The 21,386-nt window shown below is 40.6% G+C and overlaps 2 protein-coding genes across 3 annotated transcripts in view; both read right to left on the reverse strand.

Moving 5' to 3' along the window:
* The window catches only part of LOC141048085 (sodium- and chloride-dependent neutral and basic amino acid transporter B(0+)-like), a 47,861-nt gene extending 42,009 nt beyond the window's left edge, over window positions 1–5,852 (reverse strand). For both annotated transcript variants that reach the window (XM_073543467.1, XM_073543468.1), the window contains exons 1-3: window positions 5,716–5,852; window positions 5,335–5,482; window positions 1,767–1,898 (exon numbers count right to left, since the gene is read on the reverse strand). In XM_073543467.1, coding sequence (XP_073399568.1) covers window positions 1,767–1,898; window positions 5,335–5,482; window positions 5,716–5,778 — 343 coding nt within the window. In that variant the 5' untranslated portion in view covers window positions 5,779–5,852. The remainder of the gene's footprint in view (window positions 1–1,766; window positions 1,899–5,334; window positions 5,483–5,715) is intronic.
* An 8,635-nt stretch (window positions 5,853–14,487) lies between these two features.
* The window catches only part of LOC141048089 (sodium- and chloride-dependent neutral and basic amino acid transporter B(0+)-like), a 57,654-nt gene continuing 50,755 nt past the window's right edge, over window positions 14,488–21,386 (reverse strand). Inside the window, exons 12-14 of the mRNA XM_073543471.1 lie at window positions 20,781–20,890; window positions 18,713–18,880; window positions 14,488–18,214 (exon numbers count right to left, since the gene is read on the reverse strand). Of these exons, the coding sequence (XP_073399572.1) occupies window positions 18,047–18,214; window positions 18,713–18,880; window positions 20,781–20,890 (446 nt within the window). The 3' untranslated portion in view covers window positions 14,488–18,046. The remainder of the gene's footprint in view (window positions 18,215–18,712; window positions 18,881–20,780; window positions 20,891–21,386) is intronic.

Below are 21,386 nucleotides of genomic sequence, written 5' to 3' on the forward strand. Positions count from 1 at the left end.
TGTAATCGCAGCAAAAGGTGGTGCAACTAAGTATTACGTTACAGGGGCCGAATAATATTGCACGCCCCACTTTTCAGTTTTTGATTTTCCACAAAAATGTAAAATAACCAATAAATTTCGTTCATATTCCCAATTGTGTCCCACTTGTTTTTGATTCTTAACCAAAAATTTACATTTGGTATCTTTACGTTTGAAGCATGATATGTGGGAAAAGGTTGAAAAGTTCCAGGGGGCCGAATACTTTCGCAACACACTGTAGCTCTATCACCCAATCTGATGCAGAGGTGTGAGTATAGTGAATGACAGCTCAGTCATCCTGTTGGGGTGGGTATGTGGGATTCCTCCAGGTTTCATCTCTTTGGGGTGATTTCAGGAATATTAAACAGTCTCACAATTGTCAGACCATTGCCAATCGTAGCTTTGCTGAAGTGGTGTGTGTGTCTGTTCTGTACTCTGAGTTATATTCTAATTTCAATTGCTGATCTTGGATTTACCTTTGACTTACCACTTCATCTTAATCTGCTACATTCCTGATATTCAGACATTGGACTGTTACCTAAGCTTTTATCATTTCCCTTTGTCTATAATGAACCCTCTTGGTACTGACCCCAGATATCTTGACCATCTTTCATCACGGCAAGTCTGTGAGTAGTGACTAGCGTCACATTGAGTAGTGACTAGCATCACAACTATCACTCTTTGCGTGCCCAGGGCACAGTGATCAGCGGGATCATGACATGCACAGCCCCCTGGAATAGAATTCGTCCGAGTGCGATATGATGTTTTGTGGGATCGCGCACTGGGACCAAAAATACCGTCGTCTGCATCTGCCCTTAGTCAAAGAGAACCAGAACAAGGTTATGGACTGAAATTGAGAACATGTGACCATTACCTTTGACTTCCAGTCAATCAGGAACTGCAGTCACAAGAAGGTGGAGAGGGACCGGAGTGGAAATGGCGGCTAGTTAGCATATTACTAGGGGCAGGGAACAGACATTAACCTGGTTGGGTGTAAGAGAGGTGAGTTCAGTGTTTGGGCTAAGAATTTATAATTTTTTTTATATATATATATATATATACAGCTCTGGCAAAAGTTAAGAGACCACTGCACAGTTTTATAAAAATCAGCTTCTCTACATGTCTGACGGCCATTCCATTCCAGTGTCAGTTGAATTCCAACCAGAGTACACCTCATTCTACTTAATGTGCTTCTGATTAGGTGATCACCTGAACCAAATCTTATTTAACGAAGGAAAGTATAAAAAACCCTGCTGTGGTGTTCACAATCCTCTTGCAATAGGACAAGCTGGATGGCAAAACAAGTGCTAGTAATATCCCAAAAGTAATAGGAATGAAAAAATAACTTTTAACCATTCCAAAGGAGTTGAAAAGAACAGTCTTGAGTGAGGAAAACAAGGGCTCAATTCTGGCTTTACTAGCAGAGGGATACAGTGAGCGTCATGGCCATGCCATGTGGGTCTGAATAAAATCCACATTTTTTCACTTAAAGTCTATGGAGTGCTGACTTTCTTTTTTTTTTTTTACTTTGCCCAGCATGAGGAGATATCCAATAATACTTTTTTAATTTTTTTAAAGTATTTAAAATTACATCGATTTTCTGCCTAATCCTTTACCTCAACACTTTTTGCTATACATTGCTCCAAGGGAGCAGATCCATTTTGTATTTGTCGCCTTACTCATAATTTGCAGTCATCTACAAAACTTTTTCTATAGCCGGCAATAAGAATATGCTCTAATCTTCTTACCTTGAAATAGTGGCACCATCCTCCATATTGCAATAGGACCCAGACTGCCAAACTGTCCAATTGAACATTCCAAAAAGAACATGGGTAACCCTGCGAGTGCCAGCATAACTACATATGGAATGAGGAAGGCGCCTGAAATAGAGAAGACATGGTTACTTGTCACATGACTGCAGGGTTGGACTGAGGTGCTAAGGGCCCACCACTAACAAACTCCAGGGCCCCACTTTTCAGCTACATGCAAATGTGACATTATCCTCAATCACAAATTTATATAACAATGAACGGGGCAGATTGCTAAATGAATAAGATGTCGCTTTTATCTGTACATAGTGATTCAAATATTTTGTGCCAAGTGCTGCTCATATAAGAGCGTGGTGGCCCACCCTTACACAGCGGCTCACCAGAGGATTCTCCCATTCTCCAGTTGGCCAGTCCAAGCCTGTATGACTGTATTATATAGGCTCGGAATAGTGCAGAGTCTCTGATGGAGGAGAGATTCTGGGGGCTGAATATCTTCATTATATGGTGGCATCATACGGAGTGCCTAAAGGTACTGTCACACTTAGCGATGTACCAACGATCCCGACCAGCAATATGACGCGGTCAGGATCGCTGGTACATCGCTAAGTGGTCGCTAGTGAGCTGCCACACAGGCAGATCTCACCAGCGACATCGCAGGGGTCGGGGGTCGCTACTTACCTGTCACACCAGGCGATCCTGCGTCCTCCCGCCCGGCTCCACGCGTCGCTCGTCTCTCCACAGGAAGCGCCGCAGGAAGCTGATGATGAGAAGCGGTCCTGAAGGTTCTCGCGCGATCAGCGATAACCAGCGGGGGAGCGGGTCGTAGGTAAGTATCACACACAGCGATATCGCTAGCAATATCGCTATAACGTCACAAGTTATAGCGATATTGCTAGCGATATCTCTTAGTGTGACAGTACCTTAATGCTCTGCAGTACACCTAAACATAGGCTAGGCTTACGAGGCACTTCACACCATTTTGCTTATTTTTTTGGAAGCTTTCCTTATTAATGGAAAGGCATTTCCTACCCTTTTATGCCCATAGAACTTTCCTTTATCAACAAGAACCCCAAAATGCACCATTACTTACGCAATGGGTCACAAGATAGATTTACCTTGTGTAATCATATTATCGTTTGCTTTGCATAAACTTATTGCTGCATGCTAACTTCTCAAAATGTGTAGACCTTAGTGGGTTACCCTCTGGTATTTATAGTGTCCTGTCTTTACCTATGACGACTTCCCATGATGAAGCTCCTATAGGCAGCGACATGCGTTGGGCAGAGCGGGCTGTGTGAACACTCCACTGGGTAATTAAGATAGCTTGCACTATTGATTGGTGATAGGACCTTTATGAGGATTATGACTGTTTAGGGAACCCCTTATCTCTGTGTGCCATTTAGAGATTTATTATTTATGTAGATATTTTTAGTGTGGCTTTGCCACTAATCTAGTATATTACATTAATATTAGGTATTTGTCTCACTAATCCTCCTATGGGTCCATTGCATAATCCACACTCTTTACTCTTTGGGGTGGTTAATTACTGAAAGTAGGCATTGTCTGAATATTTCATAAGAGGAGTATTTTTCTCTCACTTGCCTGCTCACCATTCCGTTGCATGTCGTTTCATTTATGGTTTTAATTATAAATTGTGATACTGTCTGTTTAGCATTTCTGTCTAAAAAAAGCCTTTTTACTCATGATTTACGCTGTGCGTGCACCATTTTTGTGCTCTTTTTTCTTGGCTTTTGTTCATATTCTTGTTAGCGCATTGGTTGCACCCGGCTATATGAACAACTATCTTTAATATTATGTGGTGCCTGCCCACCTCTCCATATATATCATTATCTCTATATGGTTGACAAAATTATCTCTGTAGACCCGCCTCTCTATACTACCGCCAAAGGCAGTATACATATATACACAGGCTGATCCTCCTCTATAGTTGACACAATTACCCAGGTACCAGATTACCCTTTGGTAATAATAATAAAACTCAATTTTTAATGATTTCAAAAACAGTAAAAACAAGATTAAAAGTCAGAAAAAGTTGCAGAATAAGAAGTGAGGGGCTGAGACTTTGCCCCCCAAAGAAGCTAGGCGAAACATGCGCGTCAAGGCAGAGGGACTGGACTCTATCTTGCTCTTACTGCGTACATCCATCCAGGTAAAAACACTCTTGTGATTTCATCTCCTACTTGTATTCAGTACGGCATCAATCCTCTTTTGATTTTCATTTTTTATGGTGGAAGGCTTTGGACACATGTTTAGTTTAGTCATTGGTGGCCACACAGATGGCCGACTCCAGCTAAATGCGCAAGGGGAGTAGTGGAAAGATGTATATCTTTGTACCGTGTTAGCCAGTAGATAGAAGAATATTCAGAATTGAGAGTCCTCAGTGGTTGATACCTTTTAATGGCTAACTGAAAAGATGGTAACACATTGCAAGCTTTCCAGACTACTCGGGTCTCTTCTTCAGGCTAGGCAGGGGGAGTCGTGACATAATTAATATATGTCTCTGGTCTGGTTATAATTTGATCTAAAGGCACTTCATTGACACTCTATAAATGTGTTATTTAGGAGGAACGCACAAAATTAAGGGGAAAAAAAGTTGATGCACTTTCTTAACACATATATATATATATATATATATATATATATATATATATAATGTATATATTACTCAAGATGAAAGCAGCACAACAAAAGAGTTCCAGTCAAAGTGCTATTTAAAAGCCCATCTGGCTAGTTGCCCATACAGTGACGTTTCGGTCCTGGGAATTGTGGACCTTTCTCAAGCTGTATGGGCAACTAATCAGATGGGCTTTTAAATAGCACTTTGACTGGAACTCTTTTGTTGTGCTGCTTTCATCTTGAGGACTATTTTTGAGGTTTGGTATATGCCTGGAAGACTTGCACCCATATAGTCTGTTCATTTTTTGTGCTGCTTTTTCCCTTTTTTCACATATATAAATATATATATATTCTGTATTGCATCACTTTACATAATACCCATAAAAGTAATATACTTTTTACACCAATAATGTTGCCATTAACCGTATACATCACTATATGCCATGCATGCAAATATTACTGAAATGTAGTACAAATAATAGTGCCACATGCTGTACACATAAATAATGTTACCATACACTGCACACACAATGTCCCTATATCACCTCTCTGTAAAGAATGCTGCCATATTAAGCACAGTCGTGTAATTTTACAGTTAGTCATACGCAAAACTAATTCTGTACACATACAACCGAGGTCACATATATTATGCTACAGAACCAGCCTACAAATCTACACTAATGTGCTACGTGTGCAAGTTTTCAATTTCTGTCTATAAAATGTGAAAAATCAAGGGCATTTCATCAACAGGTTGGGCAGTTTTTGAAAAATTGCAAGAAACTGTACGACTGCAGGGTAAGAGATTTTTTAGTTTTGTTTTTGTGATTTTTTTTTGCAGAAGTTGCAAAATTGCAGCATTTTTTTTTTTTGCTTTATAAGACATGATACATGTTTTTAGATGTTAATTTACCTCCTCCATGTTTAAAACAAAGGTATGGAAATCTCCAGACATTGCCGAGTCCCACTCCATATCCCACCATAGACAGCAGATAGTCGGCTTTATTGGCCCACATCTCCCGTTCTGGTCCTCCATTATTGGCAGTTTCATCGACTTCGGTCTTCATCGAACATGGAAATTATATAGATTTGGGGTTAATTAACTTACAGTAAATGAATATTTGTCATATGGTTGACGTTGATCAAAAAATATTACGGAAAATTAAGGGAAAATAGAGTGGAATGTAATTCACACAACGATCATCGATGTTAACACATTTTGATTTTTTTTGCTATTTTAAAAAATGAAAGAAAATAAAAAAATGAAGAAATGAATAGAAAGATAATTACTTACAGTTATATCTACAGATTTTTTCTTGGAACATCTCATAAATCTTGGTAAAGGTAAATTTCCCATGATGTTATTCCAATCTAGTTCTTTGGGTTGTGACTTGGCTGCACCTTGTAACTTTTGTCATTGAGAGAAGGGAGGTGTTAGTAGCTGCACATGGTAATTAAGAAGGCGAGTCATTTTCTCACCATGGTTTCTCAATAGGGTTTTATGTGTAACCCTTCGATAATCTGTATCATCTACATCATCATTATGCAAAATTGAAGTGATGCCGATAATGGACAATTAAACACATATAATTAGAGAGATCCCTATATCATAAAGGAGTCTGTGTGTCATCAGGCATACATAAAGAGTATTATTAGGTGTAAGGGTATATGTAATATTTTGGGTATTTAAGGTCACTGTAATTCTGTAAGAAGTCACATGAGATCAGGATACCCACTATAGGCCGGAGTCTCTCACATCAATAACCAGCACTGCCGACGGCACTCAGGAGTGTGCGGCTGCATGTATTTCTGTGCAGCTGAACTCTCCGGTCCAAACCGCCGGTGGCAGTGCCGGGTATTGATACGAGAGACTCGCGTGAGTTTCTCGCATTGCACTCGCATGTGTGACCCCGGCCATAGAATGGTGATCCATGGGGTCCAAGCAATTGCTCGGCAGCTGTAATCTACAGAGGAATCAGACAGTAAGTATATAATTCCCCTACAGCACCACCACAGGCAAAAAGAAGCATTACAAAGTGTCCAAAAAAATCAGTAGATTTGAGTCATGCATAGATATACTGGGTCCCTCAGAGAAAGACACGCTCCTCATAATCACTCTCTGCACTGGATATATGATGGAGGTCCAAACTTATGGACTCCCTCATAGTATATGTGTATATGATGATATGTGTATTAGGCCATGATGCAGGTTGAGTATTTTACATCTGTAAGCCAAAATCAGGAGTGGAACAATCGGAGGAAAGTATAATAGAAACATGTAAGGAAAAGAAGAAAAGAGAAGGCGCAAATCATGGTGCACTCGTCTGGGTTATGCCAATGTGAAAAAAGGACTTTATTGATAAGTCAGTGCACATGCAAATTTAAAAACACTTAAAACACCAAAAAACCAGAGCAAATGGATAACAGTGATTAACTTACAGAGATGACATAATAGTCCTCAGTGCAAAAGATTATCTGCCATTAAATATAATCTCAGCCGTAACAAATATGAATATAAGTTGTATATAACACGGTTAAGATCTTATAATAAATTCCTAGTCCACTATGCAGACTACGAATCCCTGCCTACCCATGAGGCATACAAATGCACCCAATATCAACCCACATGGTGAGTGAGGTATAGATGTTGATAAAGTGAACGGTACTCACCAGGTGCTTAATCTAATGCCGCCGAGACCATCCCTACACGTATCGCTACTATATAGTAGCTTCGTCAGGGGAGTCACTTTGAAAAGTCACATAGTTTTTGCACAATGCAGAGTTGTGCTAAAACCTAGCGACTTTTGGCATTTTCACAGCAGTTTCTTCCAGCCAAATGGGCGGAGCTGGGGGCGGAACAAGGGAGGACTCAGGAGGATTTAGGGGAAGTAATGGACAATGAAATAAAAGCTCCGCAGTCAGGGAGGCCCCATAATGATATCATTTTAAACTTGTTCTTGTATCCAATAAATATTACATGGAGGAAGGAATGCAGGGGCGGACATATCATTGGTGCAACGTATGCAGATGCACAGGGGCCCAAAAGTTAAGGGGGCCACTAACACCTTCAAAGCAGGTGGAATTGGGCATTATGATGAGCTCCTGGACTGCAAAGGGCCCATATATTGTTTTTGCATAGGGACCTCATCTGTCTTTGTCCGCTCCTGAAGGAATGTATCAATTCAGTGAAAATACAGTTTATAGTTTAATCTATGGAAGAACAAGCTGAAATCTTCTAAGGCCGTGTTCACACGCTAAGTATTTGGTCAGCATTTTACATCAGTTTTTCCAAAATATTCCACTTTACAATTTATTTCAATAGGAGCTGAGCTACATCTGATGAACCCTTCCAGCCGTTACAATACTTGGTAAGGCTTTGTTCACATACCTTGCATGCAGGAAATTTTCTTAAGTTCTTAAAATACAAAACAAACCGAAACCAGACGGGTCCCATATAAATTAATGTGAACCCTATGCTTCCATTTGAAGCTGATTCCATTCATCTGTGACATCTTTAAAGTGATACATGAGAAATATACCAGATTGATAAACCATGGTATATTATCCTTCATGCTGCCATGTCCTGAGCCATCTGCTTTCATCCACAGGTTTGTCTGCTGAACCTGCTTAATCCAGAATACCCATTGAACCCCTGAACCCTCATGCATTCCCCACCCTCTGTTTTTAATTGGTATGTCTGCACTCTGTTTTTTCCCCTGACTTTAATTCCATGTATCATACTTCAAATTGACTGTATGCCTATTTATACCCATGCTCCTCACACCAAGTCTTATGCACGGTGAGCATAATACCAACACAGATGACATTTTTTTACTGGAGTTTCCCCAGGATCATATAAACATGAAAATTACTATTAAATTTGACAGACATTTAATTTAATTTTTGGAGGTTATGCTAGTGATAGATCACAATCTCCACTAATACTGTAATTTACTGAGATGAGAACGTTATCACCCTGAGCGGAATGAACAGTGATGACAATATCTTTTATGAACAAGCAGATGATTTATGTATCCATTAGCATAGCAGGGGTGACATTATTAGGGAATGTGACTAATCATATAAAAAGACATAAAACCTTTTTAATGTTGTGTAACATCACAACATCAAGGACAACTGAGATAACAAGGTGGACTGCCTAATAATTTACTTTTATAATTGCCTCCCAAAGCAAACTTTAATAATGTTTGTCTCAGGATTATATCTTAACGTGCCTTCCTCATCCTCCCATCAAAGTTATTAACCTTTTAATATATTGCAGTCTTCACATTTATATTACCCTCTGCACTTACAATTGCTCATTTTGCCTTTCTACCTAATTAATCCTTCTCTTTCCATAAGGTCTATGACATCAAATGATTAAAAACTGACTATCCTTCTAAGCTCTATGTAGAAACAGAAAATTTTGTTTTCCCTGCATGAGTCATAAATCACTGCAAGAGTGCCTGTCAGGAGGAGGTGGGAGCACCTGAGTCAGGAGTTGAAGAGGAAAAGAGACTTTCTGTTTCTACATAAAGTAGGAAAAAAGAGAAATTAACTGGGTTGAAAGGCAAAATGAGCAATTGTTTCTACATAAAGTAGAAAAAAAGAGATAAATTAACTGGGTAGAAAGGCAAAATGAGCAATTGTAAGTACACAGTGTTATATAATATGACTGCAATATATTAAGAGGATAATAATTTTGCTGGGAGGAGGGCTTCTTTAATATTGTTTGTTATGTTACTCGAAAAATTGGATTTATTTAAAAAATGCTCCTATGTCCAGATATTTATTTGATATTATATCTTCTTTGCCATTTCTCAGGACAATCATCATGGCCTCCATAGTCTAAAGTTAGTCCAATTCTTTAATATTGGCCGTATTGACTGACAGTCTTATGTGTATGGGGGTTTCCTAACAGATGATGTCGGGGAGAGAAGGATCCAGCACATTGGATTTCTAATGGCTAATCTTTTTGTTTTCCCTAGAAATAAGACTTTTTTATAGAGAACACCGAAGTGTTCAGAGGAGACCGGAGAGATATACGTCGGCCAAAAGATCCTCAGACAACCAGTATCTAATGTGTATGGAAGCCTTAATTTTCACAGTGGAGATGATAAAAAGAAACTTCTAGTGATCTAGTCTATTAGGTGGTCTATATAATAGAAGGAATTACTTTACTGCCTTTGTAAAAAGCCAATCTAGGCAATGGGATGAGTATTTGTGACCACCAGCATCGGACACATTAGGTGGACATTCTGAGAAAGCATCAAAAGAAAGCCAGGGAACTTCATAACAAATATGTACTGTAATGAATCTCACTGCATATGACTTGGATACAACTGTAAGGCGATGTGCACATGTCCGGAATTCCCACGGATTTTATGTGTTTTTGCCGTGTTTTTTTCACAGCGAACCTGCATAAAATAAGCAACCCATTGAGTTCAATGGCATTCCGCACATGCTATGCTAATGCTGCGGATTTTTCCGCGGCGTAATCGCATCGCAGAAAAATATGCAGCAGGCTCATTATTTTTGCGGAATCGCGGGAATTCTGCACACATAGGAATGCATTTTTCCACTTACTTTTCGCATGTGGCTAAGCCCACAAAATGTAAAGTAAGCGGAAATTGTGCGGATGGTACCCAGGAGGAGAGGAGACTGTCCTCCACGCCCTGGGTACCATATCTCTGTAAAAAACAGAGTTAAAATAAAAATTTTTTGATAATCTTCTACTTCCGGCGTCCCCCGCAGTGCTCCCAGGCCTCAGCGATGCTCCCACCAACTCCCACTCCCAGTGATGCCTCGCAAAAATGACCTGTGATAACGTAGCGGTCTTGCGAGATGCTACATCATCTGGGGTCATTGTCGCAAGGCATCACTCTGAACGGGACTCGCCAGGAGCATCGCTGAGGCCTGGGGACGCTGCGTGGGACGCCGGAAGGTGAGAATATCATGATTTTTTATTTTTTTAAATTATTAACTTGGTATCTTTTTACTATTGAGGCTGCATAGGCAGCCTCAATAGTAAAAAGTTGGTCACACTCGTTAAACACTATGTTTAACGAGTGTGACCAACCTGTCAATCAGTTTTCCAAGCGATGCTGCAGATTGCTTGGAAAACGTTAGCATTCTGCAAGCTAATTACGCTTGCAAAACGCTAGTTTTTCGCAGGAAATACACGGGAATTACGCATGCGGATTTCTTGCGGATTTCCTGCGGCAGGGAGTTGCGTAATTGCCGCGGAAATTCCACACGTGGGAACAAGGAGTTTGTATGTTCTCCCCGTGTTTGCGTGGGTTTCCTCCGGGTACTCCGGTTTCCTCCCACATTCCAAAGACATACTGATAGGGAATTTACATTGTGAGCCCCATTGGGGACAGTGATGATAATGTGAACAAATTGTAAAGCGCTGCGGAATATGTTAGCGCTATATAAAAAATAAAGATTATTATTACATAGCCTAACATTGAACATACACAAGTATAATCTTTACACGGTTACAAAAAGGACATAATAAAAAGAACACATAGAAAAGGTGAAACACAAACAAAAATAAAAGATAAAATAAAGAGACTTCTTACCAATTAGATTGTCAATAAATCCACTGGCAGTTGGACAAAACTATGATCTTGGTTGCATCTCTTGGGTCCGACACTGTGTCTTTCTAGAGATTTTAAAGACTCACAGCCACCTTCCTCCTACTCAGGTGAGAGGAGGACGGCTAATCATATGCAAGGACAGAAGAGAAGATTGCAAGACATAGCCCTAATTTATAACACATTTCTCACAGGAGACTTTTAGTGGAATTTTACTAAAGCCAAGTTTTCAAGCAAATTTATACCGTCCTAGACACACCAAACATGACTATGACAAATTCATAGTTTGGGTTGATATTACATTCTTGGTATTTCCAAAGGTCTGGAGCTTACAATCCAAAAACGAACCAAAACTTTTCTGCACAATTGCTACCGTATGTTATGCTCTGAAACGCAGATTGATCCTAACCTAGGGAGGTACCTGTCAATCAACTGAACTGTTCAGGGATGAGTCAGCTGAGGACTAATCTGGTAAGTCCTTATGGTCCCTGACTAGCTTTTCAAAGTATGTTTACTCTAAAACACAGGAATTTTTTAGAATATATCAAAATTGGTCAGCATATTGGTTCAATGGATAGCACTGGGCTCGTGGGTTTAAATCCCACAAAGGACAACGTCTGCAAGTAGTTTGTATGTTTTCGAGGGTTTCCTCTAGTACTCCGAAGACCTACCAATAGTGAATTTAGATTGAGGTTCAATGGGGACAGTGATTATGTCTGTAAAGCTGCTGTTACACTAAGCGACGCAACAGTGATCCCGACAACGATACGACTTGGTAAGGATCGCTGGTATGTCGCTAAATGGTCGCTAGTAATCTGTCAAACAGACAGATCTACTCAACGACACAGCAACGATCCAGCGATCCGTATAACGACCTCGGCGGTCGTTGGGACCTTGTCACACAGCAGCTAGTCTGACGACTCCCGCCTGCATCCCTGAGTTCTGAGTCGCCAACGAGGTCGCTCGTTGGCATCAAACACAGCTATGCATGCTGGCCAGTGGGACACCAGCAATCAAAAAATGGCCCAGGACATTCGAGCACGATCAGCGACATGGGGCTCGTTCGCCGCTATGTGTCACACGTAGCGAGATCGCTGGAGAGGTCCCTGTTGCGTCACAAAATCTGTGACGTTTCAGCGATCTCGCTATGTGAGACGGGGCCTTAAATCATGTTGGCACTCTAAGTAAAATAAATAAATAATTTTCAGCAATCGGGCAGCCAGGCTCTCATTCATGCTTCCTGTGATTTGGGCAGCATGAATCTAATGACAGGTTCCCTGATCACAAATATATATATTGTTTTGAACATTAATTATTACAGTGATGACATTAATGACTAAAATATTTAACCTCTCTCTTTCTTCAGGTATATTTCCCTCCTCATTTAAACATGCCATCATAACCCCTTTACTTAAAAAGCCATCCCTGGACCAGAACTGCACTGCTAACTACAGACCTGTCTCTAACCTTCCCTTCATCTCTAAACTCCTGGAACGCCTGGTCCACTCCCGTCTAATCCGCTATCTCTCAGATAACTCTCTTCTCGACCCCTTACAATCTGGTTTCCGCTCTTTACACTCTACTGAAACTGCCCTCACTAAAGTCTCTAATGATTTAATAACAGCTAAATCGAAAGGTCATTGCTCCCTGCTGATTCTCCTGGATCTCTCTGCCGCATTTGACACTGTGGATCACCAGCTCCTCCTCACTATGCTCCGCTCTATAGGCCTCAAGGACACAGCCCTCTCATGGTTCTCCTCCTACCTCTCTGACCGCTCCTTCACTGTATCTTTTTCCGGCTCCTCTTCCTCTTCTCGTCCCCCTTACTATCGGGGTCCCACAGGGCTCAGTCCTAGGCCCTCTCCTCTTCTCTTTATACACTGCCCCTATTGGACAAACAATCAGCAGATTTGGGTTCCAGTATCATCTCTATGCTGATGACACCCAATTATACACTTCTTCCCCTGACATCACCCCTACCCTAATTCAAAATACCAAGGATTGTCTGTCTGCTGTCTCTAGCATCATGTCCTCCCTCTATCTGAAACTAAATCTCTCTAAAACTGAACTTCTTGTGTTTCTCCCCTCTACTAACCTCACTCTACCTAACATCGAAATAACCCTGGAGGGTTCAACCATAACTCCCAAGCAGCATGCCCGCTGTCTTGGGGTCATATTCGACACTGAACTTTCCTTTACTCCGTACATCCGATCACTCAGTCGCTCTTGTCACCTGCATCTTAAAAACATCTCCAGAATCCGACCTTTTCTCACCTTTGAAACTGCTAAGACTCTTACTGTCGCTCTTATTCATTCTCGTCTGGACTACTGCAACTCTCTTCTGATCGGTCTCCCTCTTACCAAACTTTCTCCTCTCCAATCCATCTTGAATGCGGCAGCCAGGGTCATATTTCTGTCCAGCCGCTTCACCGATGCCTCCATCTTATGCCAGTCATTACACTGGCTACCTATTCGCTACAGGGTCCAGTATAAACTCATCTCTCTCACCCATAAAGCTCTCCACTGTTCTGCACCGCCTTATATCTCCTCTCTCATCTCTGTCTATCGCCCTACACGTGCCCTCCGTTCTACAAATGACCTAAGACTAACATCCCCCGTAATCCGAACCTCGCACCTCCGTCTCCAAGACTTCTCTCGTGCTGCTCCAGCTCTCTGGAATGCACTTCCCCAGACGATCAGACTGATACCTAGCCCTGACCTATTCAAGCGCGCTTTGAAAACCCATCTCTTCAAAGAAGCCTATCACATCAACTACTCAGCAAGCTAACTTTGCCCTGTTCCCTCCTTCCAAATATTATTCTGAATCTGCACCCTACTATTCATCTGTCTCCACACCCTTCATGCACATAACTGCACTTGATACTTGTCTATTGCACTTAAACACACGGGCTGATGACCGGATCATGCAGCTTTATATGAAAATCCCTATTATAATTGCCAGACCTGAATTAACAAGCATTTCTCACCTACTGTGTCCCCCCATTTCCTTGTAGATTGTAAGCTTGCGAGCAGGGACCTCACTCCTAATGTCATTGTTTGAATTGTCTTAACTTGTATTGAATTTATTGTCTGTACATGTCCCCGCTTAATTGTAAAGTGCTGCGGAATATGTTGGCGCTATATAAATAAAAATTATTATTATTATTATTAATGAAATATTACAATTCCACTGTGTTATCTTGAAAATCATGGTGAGAGCCGGAGACGACAGTCTACATTGGGCAATTGACTTTCTCATTAGCACCTCTTGTTCACTAGGAAGCACACACAGAGCACAATTGGTCTTTCTTTATACTGTAGTCTCCAGACAAATGTAGTTATCTCCATTCTGGCGTTTACGATCACAATTGTTCAGTGATATCTAATTTGGATTTTTATTCACATGACCCATAACATGTCCCAGCATTATCTAGACAAGGCTTATTTATTTAATACAATGACTCCAATAGAAAGATTGCTACTTTATTTTTATTTAACAGAGTAATATTCATAGGACAACCCATTCGAAGAGTTTCTTCAGAAACAAAAAAAAGAAAAATAGCAAGTAACAATATAATTCAATTCCTACATTCCTTTACTTTGTAAATCCAACCAGATATAACCACTGTAGAACTTTTAGGTCATGTTTTCATATTAATGCTGCTTTTTCCCACAATGTTTTTCTTGTGTGCAGAAAATGTGCTCTGTTTTACATTCCAAAGTGGATGTAATTTAATGAAAACCCATATGCTTAAAGATGCTGATGAAGTGTATGTACGTTGGCACTTTTTCCCCCTGTAGAAGGTTGTACTAAGGCTGAAAAAAATGCATGTAAAAAATGAAATTGCATTTCAAGCACTTAATCTCAGAGTTTCTGCATAAGAAAACACATTAACCCATTGATGCTCCAAAATGTACCATTACGTCATTGAGGATGTAAGGGCGTATGGAGAGGGCTCAAGAGCTGAGCCTGCACCATACAAGGCAGGTGCTGGCTGCATTACGAAGCCAGCTTCTGTCTGTAACAGCTGCGATTGGAGCTGAGCTCGGATCACTGCTGTTAACTTTTTTTTAAAGCTGCTGTCATTCAATGACAATGACACTGGCATTTGAGCTCCTTGATCCTGCTTATGTGGGTTCCAGGTGTCCATTGCCACCATCCCCTCATTGTGGCGTGCTGATAGGTAGAGGACCTGCTGAAGGTCCATGTCACTGCCATGTTGGTGCTTCTATGACTTGGCTTCATAGGAAATCGTTATTAGGACTATACACTGCAATACACGATGGCAGGTTCCAGTGGCCATGAAAAAAAAGTGAACATTAAAAAAGAAAAGTTTTAAGAAAATAAGAAAAAAAACTAGAATCACTCCTGTTAAATATAAAATTATACACATTTGGTATCTCCACATCTGTAATAGTCTGATCGAACTTTATAAATTTACTAGCTGAAGAGCCGGGTTTGATGGTATGTAGCATAGTTTTGCTCTAGGTCACAGCAGCTGCTCAGCTTTCAGAAAAACATTGGACACCAGAATGAGAAGCCTTTATTAGTTCAGATTCTCCCTGTTTTTGGAAACATCTATCAAAAAAGTTCATTCCATTTTTCATTCATTCTTATTCTTCACCTTTGTCTGTTACAGTGGTGCATCATAAGAGGGGGCATGCGGAGGCCAAGTGTCTATTCTAAGGGGGAAAACTAGACTACTTTGCCTTGCCTTGGTTGGGGCATTAAACTGAGCCTTAGAGGAAAGTCTACTTTTGCGTTTGCCCTACTACATGTCCCACTGTGATAACTATGATGCAAAAGTGACCATTACTCAGTTTCCTAGCCAAATCTATAGTGGACGCATGAGTTGCAGTCACACCCGAGCCTTGCAGCCTATGGAGATCCAATACATCCTTTTGGCCTATAGGACAATATGAAGAGTGATAGTTGGGGTCTTTGTTCTAGATTTTGGAAACCTACAAGTTTCAAGTTACTCCACCGTTCCTGGCATTTTATATCTGTAATGTGACCGAGCGCGATAGCCATAAATGAGTAACTGCTCCATAGCGCCCTGACACTTTACAGGAAAATTGTGCTGTGGTCTCCATGTGCAGATGTATGTGGGACGGATGACACTTGTAGGCCGTAGACCTCTGTCTTCTCAGGGTCTCCATCTTCAGGAGCCGCCACACATAACTCAAGGGGCACACAGTTCTATTCAACACACAACAGTTTACTGGACAGTTCAAATTCATCAGATGATTACAAGCAGTAGTGGGCAAAACATTTCTTATTCCTTGTTTCTTCAACATAACACATTTGCAGCATTACTATCCATTCCTCCTGGACTTTCCCTACATTTACTGGCTCTGCTAGCCACAGGGATTTCCTGTCCTGTTTCCCAGTACACCCAGGAACTGTTACCTTCCCTTTTCCATCTTCCCCTGTATGCCATAGGACATGATGCTCTTCCTAGCCTCTATGTCAGCCTTGAGCTAAGGATGCTTCAGGACTATCCACAAGGGATTCCATAAAGGCCTCCCACTGCCCTGAACTATAGCTTCTGGCTGTTGCCCATAGCACTGAGCTTGACCTTGGATCACAAAATTCACTATCTGACTATAATGAGGAAGTCAGTCCCTTTTCTAACCTTACTAGCCTTCTTCCACTATGGGCTAGTCCCCTAGCATTAACTGTAACTTATCCTATATCCTAACCTATATCATTAGACATTAAGCATTACCACATATTACTTATACACTATATATCCTATGACACTATGCACTGAGTATATTACATTTAAACTGTACCTAATGCCTGACAGCAACAGGTGTCACACTCAGTACATCACACATTGCCATATCAATATATATATATCGCTATGTGTCTTTCATGTATATTTATATATATATACTGTATATACTGTATATCTAATATATAAAGCTCAAGAGTGTGTGTGTGTGTGTGAATGTATGTATGTATGTATGTATGTATGTATGTGTGTATGTCCGGGATAGGCATCCGCACCATCGCAGCTACAGCCACTAAATTTGGCACAGTCACACGTCTGGACGCCGAGAGCGTCCTAGGCTATGTTGTGAGGTGAAATTTTAACCCCGCGCGTTCCAATTCACCAAACAATTTTGCCCCTATCTACATAATGGGGAAAAAGTGTGTGTGTATCAAGTCCCGCCCCTCATTATGATGTCATAATGGTTGCCATGGCGACGCTGATGTCATCATAGGTTGCAAGCCCCGCCGCTCATTATGATGTCATAATGGTTGACTATGGGATGGAGGATGTGTTATGGGTATATGGGCACTGGACTATGGGATGGAGGATGTGTGATGGGTATATGGGCACTCGACTATGGGATGGCGAATATGTATGATTGGTATATGGGCATGGGACTATGGGATGTGTGATGGGTATATGGGCATGGGACTATGGAATGGAGGATGTGTGATGGGTATATGGGCACTCGACTATGGGATGGAGGATATGTATGATGGGTATATGGGCACGGGCCTATGGGATCGTGGATATGTATGATGGGTATATGGGCACGGGACTATGGGATGGAGGATAATTATAATTTGCTATAACTAACCACAGTTAGTTACTATGTCTGGGCAGCGCCGGGCTCTTCAGCTAGTATATATATTTATAAATGAAAGACACATAACATCGCTCACACTATAATACAACGTGATTGACTTCAGGGGTAGGAACATGACAGTACTGTCCACCACTCTTACATATCCATCATTCCAATGGTATCTTACATCTTAAACACCTCGAGGCAAAATACGTTTTTTCCATAACCTCTAACATATTTGCAACCTTTATTTTTGCAGTTATTACTATACTCTGTACAGAGGGTCTTAGGCCTAGTTTACCAAGACAAAGTGACTTATGCATTACTACATGGTTCTAACATCAAGGTGGAAATTCTGTATAATTGACCTGAGCAGTAAAAAGTGTCTTCTGTAGAGAGTCCAAAAAATAACTGTGAGGGCACAGATGAAATATATCCGACTCAGTCTTTCTGAAATGAGGAGTTATCCAATCCTTTAAGATCTGGTATCTCAACCTCATTATTGTCTTCATTAGCAGTGTCATCCTTCATATTCTGGTACCTCTCACCACGGTTACTTGGCAGACGGGGGCCCCAGTTCTCAGTTGGTCTACAACACTTCGCAATGCGCTGTGAAGGAAAAGTATAAATGAGATGAATTTGTGTGTATGTGTGTATATACTGTGTGTATATATATCAGGTAATCCTAATCAGCCTTCAGTTGCATCTTATCTGTCTTGTGGCCTTCCTTCTCAACAATGCCGGAGGTGCTAAAGGTACCATTGAAGACAGGACCACCGTACCTGACCGGAATTGAACAGGGGTTCGTGGCTGGACATGTGAGGGCCAAGTGAGTATTTTTTTTTTTACCTATGCTTTATATGTTCTAGTGTCTGGAGAGACTTCTGAGCATAAGAATGCCCATCTGATTCACATTAGATTCAAATTAAAATTTTGGCAGATTCTCTCACCTATAACTGACAGCTTTCTCCGGTGTATGGAGCATGTAATCGTGACGTGAACAGAGTGTTCAAGGAATGTAATCATAAAACTATATACAACAGTATTAATATAGTATAATAATAGTCAGTCCGCTGTCATAAAATCTGTCAAATTAGGGACACTGACCCGAAAAATGTTACCAGGGGCTTGTATGACTTTCACAACAGCTATAATGGGAATCCATATTAGACAAAAAACAACCATAAGGAAGCCAAGTATAATCGCCCATTTGGGATATTTTACACCACCATATGCTGCAGCCTCATAGGTGACCAACGACCAAACCAAAATGACCTGTAAAATGTGAGCAAAAATAAAATAATTGTAATGTATTTTCTGTGATTTAAAACATTTAAATGGCTACTGCCATCATGAACATTTATGGAAAATCCACCAAGATGGAAAACAGCTTTAATTTTTTTAAAGTAATACAATGTTTGTCTAAGACAGATACATCTATTGTTTGAAGTTAGATAATAGATGGATAATAGATAGATAATAGATATATAGATTATAGATAAATAATAGCTAGATAATAGATATACAGTATATATAGGTTATAGATAAATAATAGATTATAGATAAATAGATAATAGATAGATTGATAGATACTGTAGATAGCTAGATAATAGATAGATAGATACTGTAGATAGATAATAGATTCTGTAGATAGATAGATAATATATAGATAATAGATAGATGATAGATAGATACTGTAGATAGATAATATATACATTCAAACTCAAAGATGCTTTATTGGCAGGTCCAAATACACATTAGATTTACCAAAGCAAGGAATAGGGAAAGGGACAGTTGGGAAGATGGGTGGGAACTGTACAAACAATTGATAGGGACACATCCAGGGTGGGGGCAATGGCTATTGATATAGACAGCTGAAAAGATGATAGAATGATAAATAGATAGATAATAGATAGATAGATTTATAATAGATGGATAGATAGATAGATAGATACAGTCATATGTTAAAGTTTGGGCACCCCTCGGCGACCATCAAACTTAACTGAACTGGAATTGTTATGTAAACAGGAATGGTCACAAATACCTTCATCCAGGATCCAGGAACTCATTAATAGCTACAGGAAGCGACTAGAGGCTGTTATTTTTGCAAAAGGAGGATCTACAAAATATTAATGTCACTTTTATGTTGAGGTGCCCATACTTTTGCACCGGTCAAATTTTGTTTAAATGCAGATTGCACATTTTCTGTTAGTACAATAAACCTCATTTGAATCCAGAAATATAACTGAGTCCATCAGTTATTAGATATATGAAACTGAAATAGCTGTTGCAAAAAACAAAATTGTTATAAAGAAAAAAGGTTAACATCAATAGGGGTGCCCAAACTTTAACATATGACTGTAGATAGATAGATGATCGATAGCTAGATAGATAATAGATGTCATGATCCAGTCCTGTCTGCCCCTTTCCCAGACTTATCATGCCAAGGGTTAACTTTGCCTGGCCTCGTTTTGGGTTCAGGTCTGCTATTTCTTCCTGCTGTGTCCTGCAGGCCATGTCAGCTATATTTTCTGCCTACGGCATGAGTACCTGACTCTGGTAGTACCCTGATTGGTCCTGCTGCGCTTTCTGACCTTGCCGGTGTCTGTTCCTCCCTCTCTGCCCATCCCGTCATGGTGTTTCCTGATTTGCTTTTGGATTTCCCAGTATTTGACTCTGACTTGATGTTGCCTCTGGTCCCTGGTACTTCTGCCTTTTGTCTGGTATTGACCCTTTGGCTCTCCACTGACTTTGTGCTTGTGTTTCCCTTTGTACGGTGTGACGGTCTAGGTTTTGACTTGGCTTGTTTTACTCTTCTTCTGCTACCTGGTGGTAGCTTCGGTGCAGCACTGCAGGTCTGCTCTTGCTGACTTGTTACCATCCTTCCAGTCTATTGCTATCTAGTGGAGTTTGCAGTTACCTGCATAGCTGCAGCATGACAATAGCTAGATATAAATAAATAGATGATAGATAGACATTAGATAGATAATATATAGATAAATAGATGATAGATAATAGATACATACTGTAGATAGATGATAGATAGATAAATAGATAATAGATAAATAGATGATAGATATATGCTGTAGTTAGATAATAGATAGACTGATACTGTACATAGATAGATATTATTTGAGTGCATTTTCTTGTCTATTTAGAAATTAGTGAAACTTACAGCTAACAATACAGGAGACACAAAATACCAGCAGATCCTCCACCACAGCCAGAAGATCCAGTGCTTCTTTCCAATCATCATTTCTATATCCAGGATTACTCTATTGCCACCTGTTGGAGTTAAACAGCAATTGCATATGGCTAAATTTTCAGGCACAGAGAGTGCAAAACCCAGGGCCGCCATTAGGGTATTACTGCCTTTACTGGCGTATGGGGCCTGATGAGTAGAGGGCCCCAGCAGCAGGATCCTGACTCTTCAGTAACTGAACACGCTTCCTCCGGCGCATGATCAGTTAAAATCTGTTGCCATGCAGGAGATTCCTCCCGCACGGCAACCGGTTACAGCTGCCTTCCAATCACGGGCTGGCTGCTGATGTCAGCGCGCACGTCACCAAAGTGTGACATCACTGTCATACGCTGGAACTATGCTGTGTGCCTCATCTTAATTGGAGAGGAGGCCACAGCTGGAGCTCGGCCATGCAATGAGAAACTTCTTTTTTGTAAAGCCATGGTATGGGGCATATTATACCGATATGGGGGTGCAATATACTTCTAGAAGGGTGCATTATACTACTGTGGGGCTGCATTATACTATGGGTGTGCATTA

This window comes from Dendrobates tinctorius, unplaced genomic scaffold, assembly GCF_039654945.1.
Source record: "Dendrobates tinctorius isolate UK_male_01 unplaced genomic scaffold, ASM3965494v1 ptg000133l, whole genome shotgun sequence".
Lineage (NCBI taxonomy): Eukaryota > Metazoa > Chordata > Amphibia > Anura > Dendrobatidae > Dendrobates > Dendrobates tinctorius.